Source organism: Myxine glutinosa, chromosome 4, assembly GCF_964187855.1.
Source record: "Myxine glutinosa chromosome 4, kmMyxGlut1.1, whole genome shotgun sequence".
NCBI lineage: Eukaryota > Metazoa > Chordata > Myxini > Myxiniformes > Myxinidae > Myxine > Myxine glutinosa.
The window spans coordinates 52,970,162-52,990,239 of NC_136264.1; the positions used below are offsets into that span (position 1 = coordinate 52,970,162).

General features: G+C 43.1%; 1 protein-coding gene across 3 annotated transcripts in view; it reads right to left on the reverse strand.

Annotated features, from left to right (window-relative positions):
- Positions 1 to 2,017: 2,017 nt before the first annotated feature.
- The window catches only part of LOC137424648 (solute carrier family 2, facilitated glucose transporter member 1), a 101,604-nt gene continuing 83,543 nt past the window's right edge, over positions 2,018 to 20,078 (reverse strand). For all 3 annotated transcript variants that reach the window (XM_068112338.2, XM_068112336.2, XM_068112340.2), the window contains exons 8-11: positions 16,916 to 17,020; positions 16,586 to 16,687; positions 6,482 to 6,685; positions 2,018 to 3,350 (exon numbers count right to left, since the gene is read on the reverse strand). In XM_068112338.2, coding sequence (XP_067968439.2) covers positions 3,159 to 3,350; positions 6,482 to 6,685; positions 16,586 to 16,687; positions 16,916 to 17,020 — 603 coding nt within the window. In that variant the 3' untranslated portion in view covers positions 2,018 to 3,158. The remainder of the gene's footprint in view (positions 3,351 to 6,481; positions 6,686 to 16,585; positions 16,688 to 16,915; positions 17,021 to 20,078) is intronic.

Consider the following 20,078-nt stretch of genomic DNA (forward strand, 5'->3'; position numbering starts at 1 on the left):
CATCCGCCAAACAAACACATGCGCCAAACTAAGCCAGCCGCCAAACAAACACATGCGCCAAACAAAGACATCCGCCAAACTAACACATCCGCCAAACTAAGACATCCGCCAAACAAACACATGCGCCAAACTAAGACATGCGCCAAACTAAGACATCCGCCAAACTAACACATCCACCAAACCAAGACATCCGCCAAACCAAGACATCCGCCAAACTAAGACATCCGCCAAACAACACATCCGCCAAACTAACACATCCGCCAAACCAAGACATCCGCCAAACAACACATCCGCCAAACTAACACATACGCCAAACTAACACATGCGCCAAACTAAGACATCCGCCAAACAAACACATGCGCCAAACTAAGCCAGACGCCAAACAAACACATGCGCCAAACTAAGACATGCGCCAAACTAAGACATCCGCCAAACTAACACATCCGCCAAACAAATACATGTGCCAAACTAAGACATCCGCCAAACATACACGTGCGCCAAACATACACGTGCGCCAAACATACACGTGCGCCAAACTAACACATCCACCAAACCAAGACATCCGTCAAACTAACAAGTGTATTCACCTGGCATATCCAATCAGACAAACATGACGTCTCAGCAAAATCGTTATTTTTAAGCTTGTTCTATGGCATACTGCACTTTGGGGTCTTGACTGTTGCATGTGATGAGCAGAATAATTGTGCAACCAGGAAGATTGATTAATTATCTGCTCGTCAGACTGGTTTCTGGAGGAGTGACCAGCATCATCTTACTATAATTCATCAAATGTCTGTCTGTTCCCAGGTACCGCAAAAACGGCTGAACCGATAGCAAGAACATTTTGGGTGGGTAATCCTGGGACCCCCTGGAGTAAAATAGGCTCTATTGTTTTCCCAATTTTCCCAAACACGATGGAATAATATTTACCGATATGAACAGCGATGTGGCTTTTATTCAAATTCTACAAATACTGTTTAGATTTTGATGATTTGCGAGTGATATGATTTAACGGATGTTTATATAAATCGTTTAAAATTAAAAAAAAGCCTTCCATTTCTGATATTTTGCCTTTCCATTTGGGCCTCCCAATTGAAGCCCGGTGGGTAATAACTAGCAACGGTACCCGCCCGTCGGGCAGGTACCGTTGCTAGTTATTATAATCAGCAGAAATGACCCAGTACAAAAGGTAATACTGACTGAAATTATTTTTTTGTTGAGGCAAGAATCAAATCTGTGATGTGCATTGGTTTTATACAAACTGTCACACTGAGAAACACCACCTTTGATCAACGTCAGTGTGGTACAGAAGCCTGGTGTGCCCCGTCTGCTCACAAACACGTCCATGGCATGGAGATGCTCTGGATACAGACAGATCAGCCGTTTGTTTGAAAGCTGCATTCAGAACATCTTGCAGAGAGTTAGAAATGGTAGACACCAGTTTTGGCTGTGTTGACATGAGGAGGCTGGTGCAATGTCGCTTAATTCCTCCAAAACATCACTATCCTGAGCTTAAAATGCTGCCGAATTTACTTGGTGGCCTTTGCAGGGTGAATACCTTGCATCTCAAAAAGAGACTTGTACTTACCGAGTAGACTGTCCATGTATGCCATAGTGGCCTCCAATGAAGGTTTAAGACGATCGAGTACACCTGCTCGCAATACAGACCCTGGACACAGCAACCTCAAACCAGGGACACAAGAATCGCTTTCTCGCAGCAGCCGCTCACAAGTGCTACATCTGCCACCATGACAAGCAGGGTAGTCCAGCTGTTGTCGGAACTGTTGTTACTGGACTTTTAAAACTCCTCATTGTACATATGACCCACACTCACTCAAAACTGGATAAGGCACATCTAAAATAACAATGAAAAGTGTATTGCCCTTCCTGAAAATTGCCAGATGCACAAAGAGGAAGCAATTGAGGGAATCTTTTTTTCTTTAAAGATTTGATAAATATTTCAACAATTTCCTCCCCCCCCCCCCCCCCCCAAAACCAATGAAACATCAATGAAGAATTGATGAGGCAGTGACAGGTACTTTATTACATGTGACGTGAATGAAAAAAACCTACAAAAAACACACAGAAGACCAAAAAAACAGCATACAAAGTATGACAAGTGTGCACCATTTCACTTCAAACATCATTTCAGCACACAATGGCACAGAGTTCAAGCAACTTGTGCCATGCAACACCAGTCGTGTCCACAGATGAATGTGCTCGAAACAGTGATTTACAAGTTAACCTTCCATATCATAAAAACGAAAACATCCACAAACGTTTTTTAAAAGCATTGGAACCTGACCACACACCACATTCAAAACAGCTACATATTCAAAACAGGAAATGTTTCCCACACGAAAAAATTTAGAGCCTCGGAGAGCATCGATTAAAAATTCATCTTTACTCGTGTCACAATCGGGGAGGAGAACACCATTTAGCTTAAAAACAAGGCTGGCAAATAGGTGCAAGAAAACTTTGGCTCTCTCAATCTAAAGTACATGGTCCTCTTGTGTTAATGCAAGTCACATGACCGCTCCGCCTCCTACCCCCCACACACACAAAAATAATAATAATAATAATAATAATAATAATCACAAGCAAGCCATATGTACATGTGCGAAGCCTTTTCTTGGAGTTTTCTCGTTTTAAAAAGCACATTTTCTTGAATATACTGCCCTATGCAACACACTACTTAAAAAAATACATCTAATAAATAGTTAGTTTTAATACAAATGAAATCGGTAATAAGTTACAGTTGGGTGTGCATAACCACTTGTGGTTCATTCATATGGTTCTCAAGTATAAGGACACTAACCTCAAGACATACCCACTTCCATACTTTCCCTTGAGAATAAGCTCATATTCCACAAGAGGTTAGCCCACACACAGGGGAATAAGCTCTCGTACGTATACGTACAAGAGGTTATCCCACACACAACATGGTCCACAAATGGATTAGTCTGCACATCCTTCCTCACAAGGAGAAAAAAAAGAAAAAAAGGCCGCCTCTCTTCATGGGGCACGATGCTGACGAGGTGAACAATGAAAACATGGCTTGCTACAATTAAGCCAGCTTCAATCATCGATCAGAAAATTTAAGGGCAGAGAGAGTGAAGAAGAGGAAGAGCCTGAACTACGGCTGGAAAAACGAATAATCACACAGTCGAGTCTACATTTAGTGGGCCGCTCTCTGCGGCGTCCGACTTCATGCCGGCCTTCACGCGGAACTCCTTGGCGATGTCATCGAACGTACGTCCCTTCGTTTCAGGCACGCGGAAGTAAGTGAAGATGGTGAAAATAACAAGCAGCACAGTGAAGATGAGGAATACAAAAGGCCCCATTAGTTCCTGGTGGGTGAGAAAGGTAACAAATATAAGCAGCAGTCCATCACCTTTCTTTCCACCTCTACTTTCAATTTCACCAACAACAACACAAATTAACATTGGCAAAAAAAAAAAAAATTATACGAAATGACAATATAATTGTTGGATAGGCTACAATATTTGATTTCTTCGTACTACATCATAGAACATGTAAGATTGGCCAAAGTCTTTCATGGACTAGCTGGCCAGGCTTGATGTTCTAATTGTGCATGAAGACCTCTTGTCCAAAATCAGGGTTAATGTCGAAGATAATTGTTCATCAAATCCACCAAGCACTTCGTGGTTTTTAGATTACAGAATCTTGTTAAACTACACAGTTCCACAGGGTGTGGCAGCAAATGGAGAGAACTATCATGTGGTCTTGTGATCACGTGCGACCTTCAGTGTGTAAGAAACCTCGAGGACTTTTGAACTATGCCATCTCCCCTACAGGACAACGCTGCATGAAATGGAGAGCAATGCCCACGCCTGTTCAAGTTCCGTGTGTGGGAAGTTTGGCCTCTCCCACTATATTGACTAGATTCAAGACGATACAATTTCTGCCGAAATTAAAAAATGACCTGAAGGGAAGATGTTAACACAACCAATGGCATTAAGGCCTCTTCAGAAGGAAGGCTCGTGTGCAGAGTCAAACGTTTGTTCACCATTGGCCGAAGTATATTGAACAGGATTGAGATTACATTGAATAATGTGCCAAGCTCGTCAATTGGTCTGTTATGTTGGCTTTGTTGACAGAACTTTTGGGATAATCTTCGTGCAACTCAAAAATTAAAATAGATATCTACTAGACGAATACAAAGAACGAGAAAGCATCTGAAAATAAAAAGCCCGTCCGCGTCATTTGTATTTCTTATTCTTCCGTATGCTAAAAATAACGAAAAGTTAAAAAAAGAAAATAAAAAATTTAAATTAAAGATTTTATGCAGCCTTAACCTTTGAGCTTTGGATCTAAAAATAATAATAATAATAATAATCAGCTTTGAGCTTTTGCTTGGTGAACCAATTCTGTGACCCAATATGCAAATTCCCTTCCATATCATATAATTCCAAGTAAATTGGGTGGAAATTGGTGATTTTTACGCAAACTTGACCTTTTGATCTAAAAAGAAATAAATAAATAATAAAAATCGACAAGTAGCATTTGATCGATAATTATGCAAACTTAAAATTTCAGGTCAATCAGAAGGAAATTGACGATTTTATGTGACACTAATCGTGGTCCTTTTGACAAAATTAACGGAATTTCCTGTTAATTGGATAAAAATTGATGATTTTAGGTGATGCTGACCTTTAACCTTTTGACAAAATTATTCATCTGTCTCCTCCATGTCATAATAAAGCTTTGTTGAAAATTTGATGACAAAAGTCAAATGGTAAATATAAATTTCAGTACAATTTGATGAAAATTGATGATTTTATGTGATGCTGACCTTTGACCCTTTAACAAGTATTGATTTGCCTTCTCTATTGTCATAAAAAAGGTTTGGTGAAAATTTGATGACAATAGCTCAAATGGTTTGAAAAAAAATAAAAAATAATAATAATAAATAAACTTATGGCCCGGACGGACACACACCTACACACACTGGTACAAAACCCTGTCTTCTGCTGTGCAGTGGGACGGGCTCATAAATTAACTATTTAAAAGAGAAAAACTTTTCGTTTTTGGACCAAACATCATCAGAATAAACATCAGAAGATGAATAAAGTTCATCACAATAAACTCCTTTTACACGTAGCCACCGGTTTGAGGGGGGAGAGAGACCTGACTTTCAATTATTTGTTTTTAATTTAAAATGGCAAGTGTGGCAAATTTTAAATGGCAAATCTGCCATTTGTATTTGATTAGGAAAGAACCCGTCCGGCCCTGAAATGGAATGTTATTACGAATTGCAATAGCCACTCCCACCAGGTGACGCTATAACGATACACATTTGTGACAGTTCAGTTCTAAAATCCACTGCAAAGAAACCATTTTATTGGCGTTTCCATACAGTGCATAATTAGTTTCTGTACATTTATGCTAATTATGCAGACGCGTTGGCAGTATGAAGATGTATAACATCCACTTTTCGTATGTCTAGTCTGGCTATGATTCCTTACACAACTCAACCGTCACTGGTGCTTCACACATGGAGCATTGCAACAATGAACATGCTGTCAAGATATTGCAAACAAGTACAACATTGAAAACATCAAGCCGGGTGTCCCTTTTTACAAAAGCACAGTGGGAACTTTAACAACCAACAACATTTGGTGGTCAAGCTTAAATATCCCATTTAGAATTTAAAAAAAGGTACACCATTGCCCTGGCCAAAGCACAAATTCCTACCCAAATGTACAGGGGTACAGCCACGCTCGAGTGGGGATGCAACCAGCAGACCAAATTCGAAATTTATTCCTGCTTCAATATGCATTTAAGAGAATTACAGACAAGATGGTGCAGAAGCAGTGCACTTACCTTTGAGCCGCCTAATCTCGATTGGATTCTCAACCCAACCACAAACTGTCACATTGGTGTTTTGCAGTCAGTTCAATGAAAAGTTGTCATCCCTAGGGTGGATGTTAAGCCGAAGATATATGCACCAACATCACGTAGTTGGGTGTGGAAAATTCCACTTTGTCTTTTGACAGAGTCTAGATGTGACGTTGCAGGCACCCTGAACAAATCCTAATTCCTGCTAAAGTGCAGATAGCAAGTAGTTTGTTCTTTAATATACCTGGACATCAAGCTACAATACTCCCACGCCTCCTCCCCCCCCCCAAGCCCTCTCCCTCCCACAGATCTCCCGATGTCCCTGCTCTCAAATGTTGTGTGTGTGCTTCCTCTTCTCCCCATCTTGTCCACAGCTCCCCTTATTATATGCTTTGTGTGTCTGATTTTTTGTTTGATAAATGTTAGCTCTTTCACGAGCCTCGATCCTGTATACAAAGAAAAATACTTGCTATCTCAGTGTGATAGTCATGCGGTCAACAACCCATTAAGCGCCAAAAACTTATGTGCCCAAGTGTGGTCACCTGTCATGTATGAACCTGTGATCTGTCACCTCAATGTCTCATGCTATCAGAAAAATTACACAAGTGGGGGCACTCACCGCTAGAAAGGGGAAAAGCAATGCCACCAAGAAGTTTGACGTCCAGTTGGAACATCCTGCCACGGCCATTGCTGAGGGTCGTGGGCCTTGGCTGAACAGCTCAGCCACAATGAACCAGGGGATGGGTCCTGGCCCGATCTCGAAAAATGCAACAAAGCCAAAGAATGCAATAATAGCCAGGTAGCTGATCGCAGGGGCACTGACCTGCAAAGCAAAAAGTAGGAGGAGGTTAAATGGAGGTAAGAGTGAGGTTCGATTTTAGGGGAAATACTGACATTCAATCCGATCAAAATGTTCTAGTGCTTTCTATCCAATTAAAATGTGATCTTTGGTTAAGAATATATATATACATATATGAATGAATGAACAATGGTTTTTTAAGGCCATTTTTCCCCACTAGAGCAGGGGTTAGCCTTGCGGGCCCCATGACCTCATGGTTCCCGTTTTGAGGCAATGTTTTTATTGCCGGATGCCCTTCCTGACGCCAACCCTTGGCGTTGACCCTGACCCAACCTGACCCCCTTGACCCAACCTTGACGCCAACTCTTAACAAGTGGAACATGTCTTTCAATCCTGACAAATCTCACACTCTTACGATGTCTCTCCGAAAGGACCGACTGGAAAACCCTCCCATCTACTTTCTCAACAATCCTCTCCAAGAAGTTCTGTCGCTCAAGCTTTTGGGTCTCACTATCTGCAATCTTTCTTGGGAAAACCACATTTCCAAGCTGGCCTCCAAAGCCAGTCGCCGACTGGGCATCCTCCGTCGTGCGAATTCCTTCCTTGGCACACCTGAGCTCCTCACCACATACAAGGCTTTCATCCGCAGCTCAATGGAATACTGTTCCCCCCTCTGGGCTGGTGCTCCTGCCTCACACCTAGCCCGCTTCACACTGTTGAAACCCAAGCTTTCAGAATCATTGGAATCTCCTGTGATGAAGCTAACTCCGAGGGCCTTTCACTCACTCACCGCAGGCAGGTTGGTGGTCTTTCTGTCTTCTACCGACTCCTCTCTGGCCTTGCTCCCCCAGCTCTCTCTGTGCTCTGTCCCCCCAATATTCCTTCAGGTCGCACAAGATCTGCCTACAACCCCCTTATGGTTAAAACTGCCAAAATCAGGACTCTCTGCTCACCTTCACTCTTTCATTCCCCTTTTCTCCCACCTCTGGAACAAACTCCCCCACTCCCTTCAATTCCACTCCTCCCTCCAGGTCTTTAAAACAGCTGTCCACCACCATCTCTTATCTTCCCCTATCCAAAACCTTGATCTTTTCTACCCTCGCTAATTCACCCCAGATACACTTTTTTTTTATTTTTTGAAATTCCAACTTCTTTCCTGGAAGTTCTTGCAGTGTTCATATGTTTTATACCTCACCCACCTCCCCCCAAGCCCTCCCCCTCCCACATTTCTCCCGATGTCCCTTCTCTCAAATGTTGTGTCTGTGTCCTTCCCCCTCTCTCCCCATCTTGTCTACCGCTCCCCTTATTTTTTGTGTTTTATGTGTCGGTTTGACTTTTTGTGTGATTAATGTTAGCTCTTTCATGAGCCTCGATCTTGTACACAAAAAAAAAAAAAAACAACCCTTAGTCGCCTCTTCGATGCGCAGGGATACGGCGTACCTATTCTAAATTGGGGTACACACCGGGATCATTCATCCCAGCATGCTGGTACTCAATTTTCCGACCTCGGAAGGATGACAGGCTGAGCCAACCGCTCAGGCGTTAATTCAGCGATCGACCGGGATTTAAACTCAGGATCCTTGGATCCCAAGCCTGGCCCTAACTGCTAAGCCAACACCAGATAATATATATTTTAAAAAATAAAATAAAATAAAAAATATATAAATTGAAAAACATTTCATGGAAAACCTAATTAGGGAGCCCCCGAGTATACCCTGAAATTTCGTGTCGATCGGCCCAAGGGTCTTGGAGCAGTTACCGGACATACAGATACCGTCTCTTTTATACGTTAGATATGAAGTACTTGGAGAATAAAAGGGGAAAAAAAAAAAAACCTCCATTCTCACTTTGTTCATTTTTGATATTTGATACCATTTTTGAAACTGCATACGATAAGCAAACTAGAATTGGAAAAATGTCACTTAGTAAACATTCTGGTTATATCGGTTTTGTGAATGCAATTTTATTTATTTATTTACTTTAACAATTTGCCTTCAAGCATTGCTTCACGTGGAACAATTAACAGCATACGTATTCATTCCTTTTTCACAAGTGCGCGATTGTTAAAGTCTCAGATGTACTGTAATCTATGTACCCCAGCGAGGGCTTTGCAATGTTAGCTGTTCAGTCTTGTTACCAATTAATGTTATATATTCACCCCTGTTTGTTTGTGTGTATGTGATATGTCAAAGTTGTGGCCGGATTCAGATTGAACTTGTTGGGCAGCTTGTGTGTGTGTGAGACAAGGACTGATCGATTCGATTTTGGTTAAAGTTCAGATGCAGATCAGGCATATCAGCAGGATACAAACCAAACCGTTCACAGCCTGGTGGAGGGATGCGCTCTACCGAGTGCTGCAGTTATAGTTGCTTTCGTTTTCTGGTGACCAGTACATTTTATTTTAATACAGCTGTTAGCGCTCGTGTAAGAGTAGAATACAGGTTAGAGGACTGACAGAAAAAGTGAGACTAATCAGACTTTTGGTGCGATTGCAAGTTTGTTGAATTGAACTGGCTTACTCTATGGCAGTGGCTCTTAACCTGGGGGTCGTGCCCCCCCCATGTGGGTCGTTTGGGGTTTTCCGGGGGTCATAAATAACATATCAATTTGTTGAGCCCATTTTTAGGAACCTAACAAAGGTACATACCACACACAGTATTTTGTTCGCGTATGCACATACGTCACGACCCCCAGGTTAAGAACCGCTGCTCTATGGTACCTGTTCCAGTGCTGCAGAAACTGTACAGTTTTGAGGATGTCAACAATGATATGTATGAAACTAAAGAACAGCACTGGCACAACTCAAGGATGTACACATTTTTCCAGCAATACCCTCCCTGGTTAAGCTCCCAAAATCCAGGCTGAATGCACACTAAACCCTCATTCCTCACTTAAATCTGTGGAATTGGTTTAACAGAGACCGTTTTATCCTGCTCTTCCCACCAAGGTTTCAAAAGCAGGCGGTGAACCGACATCTCAAATTAGTTCCCCATTCCTATCCGGAATGTATTTACCCCCATCGACCCTTTCCAACCCAAACCTTTTACTTGCAGGTTGGAATGTTTTCTACCTCTCTTTCCCTGCTCCTTTCTTCCCCCTGTTTATTGAATCAAACTGTTGCCCTGCTACCGCACTGCAAGTTCATGCCCTACACAAGCCTCAATCTTGGAAAAAAACACAAAAACCAAAACAAACAAACATTGAATGAATGAATGAATGAATGATCGTTTTAAGGCCATTTTCCCCGCTGGAGCAGGGGTTAGCCTTGCGGACCCCATGACAATCATGGTTCCCTGTTTGAGGCAATGTTTTTATGGCCGGATGCCCTTCCTGACGCCAACCCTTGGTCGCCTCTTACGATGTGCAGGGATACGGTGTACCTATTCTAAACCGGGGTACACACCGGGATCATTCATCCCAGCAAGCTGGTACTCAATTTGCCGACCTCGGAAGGATGACAGGCTGAGTCAACCGCCCTGGTGTTAATTCAGCGATCGACCGGGATTCGAGCCCAGGATCCTGGGATCATAAGCTGGCACCCTAACCGCTAAGCCAACACCAGGCTCAATAAAAAAAAAACATTGAACGAACAAAAAAATGTCAATTGCATTTAGAAATATAAAAACCTCATTATTACAGCAATGTTCAAAACTGTATAAAAAAAAAAGAAAAAGATAAAAAGAAAGGAAAAGAAAAAGAAAGAAAGGAGGAAGGAAGCTGTGCTTTAAGGTAGACTCAGGAAACCCCCGGCCCACACATGGCCCATGGCAGGTTTTGATCTGATCCATGTGGTGACATTTTGTTCAGTATTTCACATAGCTATCAGGTAGAAAAGGGCTGACAGGATAACATGGACGTATGCACACTTTCCTCTAGCTGTTTAGCCTGGGTTTGAATCCCAACGCAGTTATAAACTGCCATCGTGGTGTTTTGCATGACGAGCGATTCATCAATGTGTGCGCCGTCCCTTGGATGGACGTTAAACAGGTGTCCCATCTGCCAGAATTAGTTGGTGGATGAGATCCCACGACGTCCTTCGGTAAGAGAAGGCAAGCTATCGTCGGCACGCTGAACAAATCGCAAATTCCTGCACTTGCAGTCGACTATCCTGCGTCGGTGTGGCAATCTATCCAGGTTGTCAGCCCCATCGGCCTAGCCAATGAAACTGCCTGGGCAGCACTGTGCACCCAATGGCACAAAGAGGAAATGAAGAAGAATTACGTAGAAATATTAAAAGAAATTTATTCCCAGAAATGATACAACTTCATCAATCCTCATAAGTTGTGTAAAACCATAATAACCGCTACAAGCGATAGCATCAGTCTTAGCAGGGCATGAACAGGAAAACAGGAAAGCAGGAAGGACCAGCTGCAACCAAACTCGTGATCTGTATCTAAATATTTGTTGTAGGCAGAGTTAAAAAAAAACAAAAAAAAACAACAGTTTGAGATTAAACGTGGTGAAGTCATCTGACCTTTTTTTTTTTTTTTTTTTTTTTAATCATTGGCCATGGTTGATATAATGACAAGCGTCAAGAAGCAGAAAGTTGACTTAGTGCTGTGATTTTCAGTAAGAACGATTTGTTACATTACATATCTGCATATGTGCTGTTTAAAGTATACCTGTTCCTCACTTAACATCGTAGTTACGTTCTTCAAAAACACGACTCGAAGCAAAACACATATTCCCATAATAATTGATGTACAAACTGGGGTTCGGCTCTTTTGAACATTTCTCGTCAGAAAGAAAACAAAACTCCAGAAAAAAAAAAGACTGAAATACGACATGTAGAGTACATTCCTAAATGAAATAACGTTTTGAGATACAATTGATTTCCAGGTAGAAAAGAGGTAAATTGAAACAAGATAACACACCAGTGATTGGTGTGAAGATTGTTGTAGGGGTGGCGTGGAGGGGCGAGTGCTGAGATAATGGGATGAAGGCAGTTTGATCTTCGATCCAGCCAACCAAGAATCTTTCCATATTTTTCCATTAAGCTGCTTGTAGTGCGGCTCATCTTGGTAGCACTTAACCTTGCGCACTTTGAATCTGTCGGTAGCATTAGGAATTGTTCTTACCTTCGTAGGAGTGGGCCCAAGTGCTCTCCCGATATCAACTGCTCGTTCGCCGGCATTAAAACATGAAAACGGCTAATTTACTTTTTAAACCAATTGTTTCTCTTCATACTTTGTTCCACTGTACTTAAATTTTACTGCTTTCACTTGTACTCGACCGGGATTCAAGGTGTGGAGGTTGTTTACTGCTTCCACTGCACTGCTATCACTTAAAACATTTGACTCGTCTTTACAATGGATTGAATCATGCTTCAAACATCAAAATGGCATAACACAGCTGTTCAGCGTCTACATATACAACACAAAACAACAGGCATTTTAAGGCCATTTTCCCTGCTAGAGCGGGGGTTAGCCTTGCAGGCCCCATGACAATCTTCTCCATTTTGCCCTATTTTCTGCATCTCCCCTTGTTAACCCCCCCTTGCCCGCATTTCTTCTTCCACCACCTTCAGCCAAGTCTTTCTCAGTCTTCCCCGTCCTCTACTTCCTTCTACATTCATTTCCATCACTCTTCTCAACCAGTCACTTTCATCCTTCCTCAACACATGACCAAACCATCTCAACCTGTTTCTCTTCACAGCATCCATCACAGGCTCTATTCTGATCATCTTTCGAAATTCATCATTTGTCTTTCTCTCTCTCTCAAAGATACTCCACACATCCACCGAACCATTCGCATTTCCACCCTTTCCAGCCTTCGTTGCTGCTCTACATTCATTACCCATGTCTCGCTCCCATAAATCATAACACTTCTCACACATGCAGCATACACCTTTCCCTTCAGCTTCAACGACACTCCCCTCCTCATCAGCACGCCACTCAGTTCAAGAAACTTTTTCCATGCACATCTCACTCCAGCAACCGTTGCCGAGTCTGATCCACCATCTCCATTCAGCATGTCTCCAAGGTAGCAAAATGTTTTCACACCTTCCAGCTTCACGCCATCTCCAAGATCCAACTCAACATTTCCTCCATCTGCAGCTCCCTCTGTGCACACCTTACACTTGAATGTAGCTGCCACACTGGTTAGTGACCCTCTCAAACCACTACATTTTTGATGAACCCACTCAGCGCACATTGTACATTGAAAGGAATTTACTCCGACACCCTTCCTGCACACAGCACACGGCCACTTCCCAGTTGTTTCCACCTCACCACATGCTTTACCACTTGCCATCACCTTCGTTTTTCTGATATTCACCTTCAGACCTTTTGTCTCCATACATTCCTTTCACTTGTTCATCTTCTCCTTCAGTCCATCCATACTTTCCGCAATCAACACCAGATCATCTGCATACAACAACTCCCACAGTAAACCCTCCTTTACATTCCGAGCCAGCACCTCCATCACAGCTACAAATAGTGGTGGACTTAGTACCGACCCCTGATGCACTCCCACCTTCACCTCAAACTCACCACTGTTCCCGTCCTTCGTCCTTACAGCTGTGTGCGCTCTCTCATACATTGCCATTACTACTCTGATCAACCATTCCTCCACTCCTAACTTCCTCAATGCCCATGTCACAACTTCGCGTGGAACCCAATCGAATGCTTTCTCCAGATCAACAAACCCAAGAAACAACTTCTTCCTCTTCTCCATGTACTTCTCCTGTAACTGCCTTACAATAAAAAGGGCGCCTCTTCCTGGCTTAAATCCAAACTGCATTTCCACGATCTTCACTTTCTTCCTTATCCTCTATCCTCTTCTCCAACACCCTTTCCAATACCTTTATCGCTCAATACGAGCCACAGTCCAGAGGGTCACGTTTCCCCTTGTATGGAGGGACGAGGGTACTCAGTTCCCAATCCACTGGAATGTGGCCTTCATTCACCACCAGATTACAGATCTCTGTCATTCTTTTCACACCCCAACTTCCCGCTGCCTTCAACATATCTCCCACAACTCCCGTCGGCCCTCCTGATTTTCTACTCTTCATTGCTTTTATCGCTTCCTCAACCTCCTTCTCAGTTATCTTCTCTGCCGGTCCTAAAACTGGGTTACTCTCGATGTTTGTCTCATTAATTCTCTGCATTCAACAGCATTTCCATATATCTCTTCCATTAATTCCATCTGGGTACACAACGATTTGTCCAACTTCATCCTTCAAGCAACTCACCCCCATCACATCGCACCTCTCTTTCGCTATCTGCTTTGCAATCCTGAATACCGCTCTCTGACCCTCTTCCGAATCCAAGCGTTCTCCGAACATTTTCCAACATGCCTCCTGTGCCTTTGCTACCTCTTTCTTTGCAGCCTTCTTACTTTCATGCTCTGCCTTTTCTGCCCCCGTACCCTTCGCCTTCTTCCACTCCTTGAACTTCTTCCTCTTCTCGTCAATCCTCTTTCCAACTTCATCATCCCACCACCATGTTTCCGAGTGCCTCGGTGGTCCTTTAGTCCATCCACATACGTCACCAACGGCTCCCAACAGACTATCTTTCATTGACATCCAACCACTTTCAAGCTCAACCACATCATCCTCTGCCATACTCACTCTCTTTTAATGCCTCCCTCACTGTCGACTCTTTCAACCTCCACACCTTCATTCTCGGTTGGTACTTCACCCGCCGAGCTCTCCTCGCACCTTTCACCCTTATGTCACAGACAACCAAGTGGTGCTGTGAAACAGCCTCCTCCCCCGGGATCACCTTTGTGTCCCGGAGTTGTCCCCTATCTTGCCTACGCACCATCAGGTAGTCAACGGTTGTCGTCGATCCACCTGACGTGTATGTAACAAGCTTATTATCCTCTTTCTGGAACTGAGTATTACAAATCAACAAACCAGCTACATGAGCAAACTCCAAAATCCTTTCACCTTCATTGAATGAAAAATGAATGACCGTTTTAAGGCCATTTTCCCCGCTAGAGCGGGGGTTAGCCTTGCGGGCCCCATGACAATCATGGTTCCCTGTTTGAGGCAATGTTTTTATGGCCGGATGCCCTTCCTGACGCCAACCCTTGGTCACGCTCTTACGATGCTCAGGGATACGGTGTACCTATTCTAAACCGGGGTACACACCGGGATCATTCATCCCAGCAAGCTGGTACTCAATTTGCCGACCTCAGAAGGATGACAGGCTGAGTCTGTGAGTCAACCCCCCTGGCGTTAATTCAGCGATCGACCGGGATTCGAACCCAGGATCCTAGGATCCCAAGCCGGCACCCTGAGCGCTAAGCCAACACCAGGCTAAGCCAACCCACACCTTCATTCCTCACACCATATCTGTAACCCCCATGAACTTCCTCAAAACCGTCTATATTCCTTCCCACATGTCCATTTAGGTCTCCTCCTACCAAAACAACTTCCTCATCTTTCACGTTTTCCATCAGCTTCTCAATCACACACCAGAACTTGTCCTTGTCTTCATCGCTCCGACCGACCTGCGGAGCATATCCCGAGATGACGTTCACCAAGAGCTTTCCAATCATCATTTTCACTATCATCAACCTTTCACTCACTCCAGTCACACTCACCACACTGTCTACAAACTCCTCAGAAAACAGGACACCAACACTATGCACGCCTTCCGGACACCCTTGCCACACAAGCTTTTATTTTTGTCCCTGCCTACCCTTCACCATTTTCACACCACTTCCCTTCCATCTCCTCTCCTGCACACAACATATGTCCGCTCTTATTCTGACCAATACTTCCACCACTTTTCCTGATCTCCCTGTCATTGTCCCTACATTCCATGTCCCAAACCTCAGAAACCGATCTCCACGTCGGGCATCAGACATTTCGTCGTCATAAATTGAGTGATTTCCACCCTTGCTTCGATCGGGTTCCCCACCTTGAATTTTGACGAGAGGGAGTGGGGTCCCCCACGGGGTACTTTGGGCTGTACCCTGCCCATATGTAATTGTCATGGTTCCCTTTTTGAGGCAATGTTTTTTTATGGCCGGATGTCCTTCCTGACACCAACCCTTTTAGTTGCCTCTTACGACACGCAGGGATACGGTGTACCTATTATAAACCGGGGTACACACCGGGATCTCATATGCCTCAACATATTAACAAATAACTTAGCATACATCTTGCCCACGCCAAGTTTAACAATAGCTGTTGCCACTCGGACAAGTAAAGGTTCCACAACTCTGGATTAACCCTTTCAGTACGGATGATGCCCAGTGTCGCAACCCGTGAAAAAGTTTTGTGTACGGATGACGTTACTACACGTCATCGACTATTACTATAAATAGATAGTCAGTACGTGGTTGCATTCCCGTAATGCCAAATTAATCCCATACCGGGGGTATTTTTATATATATATATTTTTTTAAAAATCCCGTACTCAAAGGGTTAAAAGGGACAAATAAATAACAAAGGCCGTGAAAATGCATTACTGGATTAGCTTTACTATCGAAGAAGAACCACCTTTAGAGACCATTTTTCCCTGCAGAGCAGGAATTGGCCTTTTTCGGGCACTGTGGTCCCCTTTTTGAAGCAATGTTTTATGGCCGGATGCCCTTCCTGCCGCCAACCCTGTTGGTCACCTCTTGTGACACACAGGGAATTACCAGTGAGCTGGTACTCAATTTGCCGACCTCAGAAGGATGACAGGCTGAGTCAACCCCCAAAGTGTTAATTCAGCGATCGACCGGGATTAGAACCCAGGATCCTTGGATCCCAAGCCGGCACCCTAACCACTAAGCCAACACCAGGCACCAAGCCAGCTTTACTATGACGCTCTTTAAAAGAGACACCCTACTTGGTGAACCTTTTTTGAGAATCGCTACTCCAAGAGGTATACTCTTAATATAAATATGTTCCCCATCTCTTGTAAGATGCTAGTAACAATTAAAGATAAAAATATAAGCTAATCCATTAACAACCCTTCAACTTACCATAAAATGAAGTGATAGTGTCATGATGACAGAGCAGACAGCCATGCCGCCAAGACCAACCAGGTGCAAGGGTCTTCGTCCAAGTCGTTCTACCAAGAAGAGCTACAGGAGAAATCACACCGATGTTACATATGCAAAACTAGACGTAGCCAAGGGCAATGTTCGCAATTACAAACAGTATGGGAGTAGAAAATATAAATTAGGAAAAGGTATTCTGGGAAAAGAGGGTGGGGAGGAATTATAGGAAGATAAAAAGTTAAAAGAACGAGGGCCCCCAACATGTGTTGCTTTTGAAATCGTACTGGAACAAAATTTCAAACGTTGATTTACCGAGACAATAGTGAAAGCTGCATTGACGATCCCAGCTCCAATTGTTGCATATTCTGCTTTGTCAACACCTGCTTTAGAAAATATGCCAGTGGAATAGTAGAAAACCTGAACGCAGAAGAAAGGCATCAAGGTAAACACAAAATGTCCACATTTTAAAAGAGATGAGTCATCAACTTTTACTCGTAGCCTTCAAAAACTCGAAGCAATCAAACTCTAACATCAAAAAGCACTAATAACCAACTTCACTAATGTCAAAATGACTGAGAAATGTTTCAAACCAAGCCGTGTGTGTGTGTGTGTGTGTGTGTGTGTGTGTGTGTGTGTGTGTGTGTGTGTGTGTGTGTGTGCACATACACATACACAGGGTGAGTCAAAAGTAGCGCCCAATTTCTGTTTATATATATATATATACATGTATTTCTGTCAGTTGATTGCTTGTTTGCCATTTGTATTACAGTGTACAAGAAGGTAGAAATAAATGAATGACATGTTTATCTAACCATTTATTCGGGGGAAAATTATTACGGAACTGTACCAAGCTGTTTTACTTGCAATTTTCAAAGTGCCCTCCCTCGTGATCGATGCACAATTGCAGCCGAGCAGAGTGTCGAGCACAGACTGTCACTCTTGGGTTCTCCGCAGCCCAGTAGACACAATTGTGTCTGTTAATTGTGCCGTTAAGCTTAAAACATGCCTCATCTGACCACCAGATGTTGTCAAGCATTGTGTCCTCTTCATCAAGTTTAGCGAAGAACTCGTCGCAAAATTGAAGACGGCGGTCATCATCTCCATCATGAAGGGCATGCAGTAAGCGTGGAATGTAAGGTTTCCATTTTTTCTGGTGAAGGATACGGATAACACTGGATTGGCTCACTTCCAACTCTGCAGATAAACGGCGAGTTGACTTTTGCGGACTTTGTTCCAGTCTCCTGATGGCTTCTTCAGGCCTTGGCTACATTCGTTGCCGTTTTCGGACGACCAGACTTCTTTGCAGTGGCTACCGACCCTGTTGCTTCAAATTTCTTGACAATCAATCGTATGTTTCTTCCCTGGGGTAGGTTAATATCGAATTCCTGTTGCAAACGGCGTGCCGCCATCGTTGGTTGTTCATTACATTTGTAGTAATGTTTCACGGCCGCAATGCGTTGATTCATTGAAAGGTAATTCATGGTTCAATTTGGTGCAAATTCAGTAACTTTCCAAACTCTCAGCAATAACCTGCAAAACAAAAATAAAAATAAATAAACTAAGAAAATTAATAATCTGCAAGACAATTATTAACAACATGACATCCCAGAAAGAATCTGACAGCCGAAAAAACAGAAATCGGGCGTGGGCGCTACTTTTGACTCACCCTGTATATTAGGGTGCTCCACAGATAAATGTAATATTTAATACTATTAAAAATCCATGCTCCACAAGGCTGCCCTCGTTCCTATGTTTATAAAGATCATATGTACCAAATATGAGGTCAATTGGAACTTATTTAGAGGTTGCTCAAAAAATATGATTATTAATTTATCCTGTTTTTTTTCAGATGGCAGAAACTCGCAGCTCTTCCAGTTTGGTTGCTGGGCAAGTCTGAAAAAGAAATAATATGTGGGGGACTACCAACCAAAGGACACACATTGCAGAAAATGGTGTACCATCACATACAAGAACACCATACAGTTCGTGAAAGTGCCAAACTTAGTGTACAAGCTGTGTGTGCATACTGGGAGAAAGCACGAATTCCAGTGCAGAGAGTAGATTCCTGTGAGCGCCAACTTTTGAAGTTGTATGATGCCTACAAACTGGTAAAGAAAAATAGAACCAAGACATTCGAAAACTATAGAGTGAAGGAGCAGATGTTCAAAGATGATCTTCAATCCCTCTTCGATATCTCACCAAATGATGTGCTTGAGAAAATGACGAATGAAGAAGACAAAGCATTCCTTATCATGCAGCATGAGGATCCCTCAAGTTCACGTATGGGATCTGTGGACAACACTCTGGCAGTGAAGGAGAAGAGAAAGCGTATCAGGCTTGAGAATGAAGATAAAAGAAAGAAGAAACATGCTGCTGAGACTCTAACAGCAATGCAATCTGTTCCATCAACATCGGCTGTGGTTGATGATGATGATGAGTCTGAGATTGAAAGCTCTGATTCAGGGGACAATGAATTCAAACTCCAAAGTCCATCTTCTGCCAAACAGTGGAAAAAGGCTCCCATCAAGGTGATCACTCCAGCAATAGTGGCAACTCTGGACAGAGTAAATCTCTGATCGACATGCTATGTTTGTGGCCAGTGCTTTTGCACAATCTCTTGGTCATACCATTGAAGACATTTCTCTGTCACACAGTGGAATTCGTCGTGCTCGAATTCGTGGAAGGGAAATAATGGCCACTGAAGAAAAGGCAAATTTCTCATGTAATAGCCCACTCCTACTACACTGGGATGGGAAACTGCTCCCTGATTATACTGGCAATCAGAAAGAATCTGTTGATCGGGTAGAGATACTTGTAACTGGTATGAATACCGAGAAGTTGCTTGGAGTCCCAAAAATTCCCCAAGGCACTGGTGTAGCACAAGCAAATGCATGCATACAACTTCTTGAGGAGTGGAATGTCAAACAGTTGGTGAAAGGCATAGTGTTTGACACCACTGCATCCAACACAGGGCTGAGAAACGGAGCATGCACCCTCATTGAAGCAGCTTTGGATGCCAAGCTTGTCTGGATTGCATGTCGTCATCATGTGTTTGAAGCAATGCTCTCTGATGTTACAACTAAAGTCATAGGCCCCACTAGCAGACTGTTCAAGAGGTTTCAGAAACAGTGGCCTTTAATTGACAAGAAGAGGTTCCATGTAGGAGAAGATAAAATATTTTCCGATAACCTTGTTGAACGTCAGAATATGATACATTTTTATGCAGCTGCACTCGAAGAACAACACCCCCGTGATGACTATGAAGAACTTCTGAGACTATGCCATACATTTCTGGGTGGATGTGGGGCCAGAGAGGTGAAATTCCGTTCCCCAGGAGCTATGCACAATGCCTGCTGGATGATGAAAGCCATATATGCTCTCAAGATGGTTCTCTTCAAAGACCAAATAAAGCTAACATCACGTGAATTGAAGGGAATCGCACAGATTGCTCTTTTTGTTGCACTTGTGTAATGTG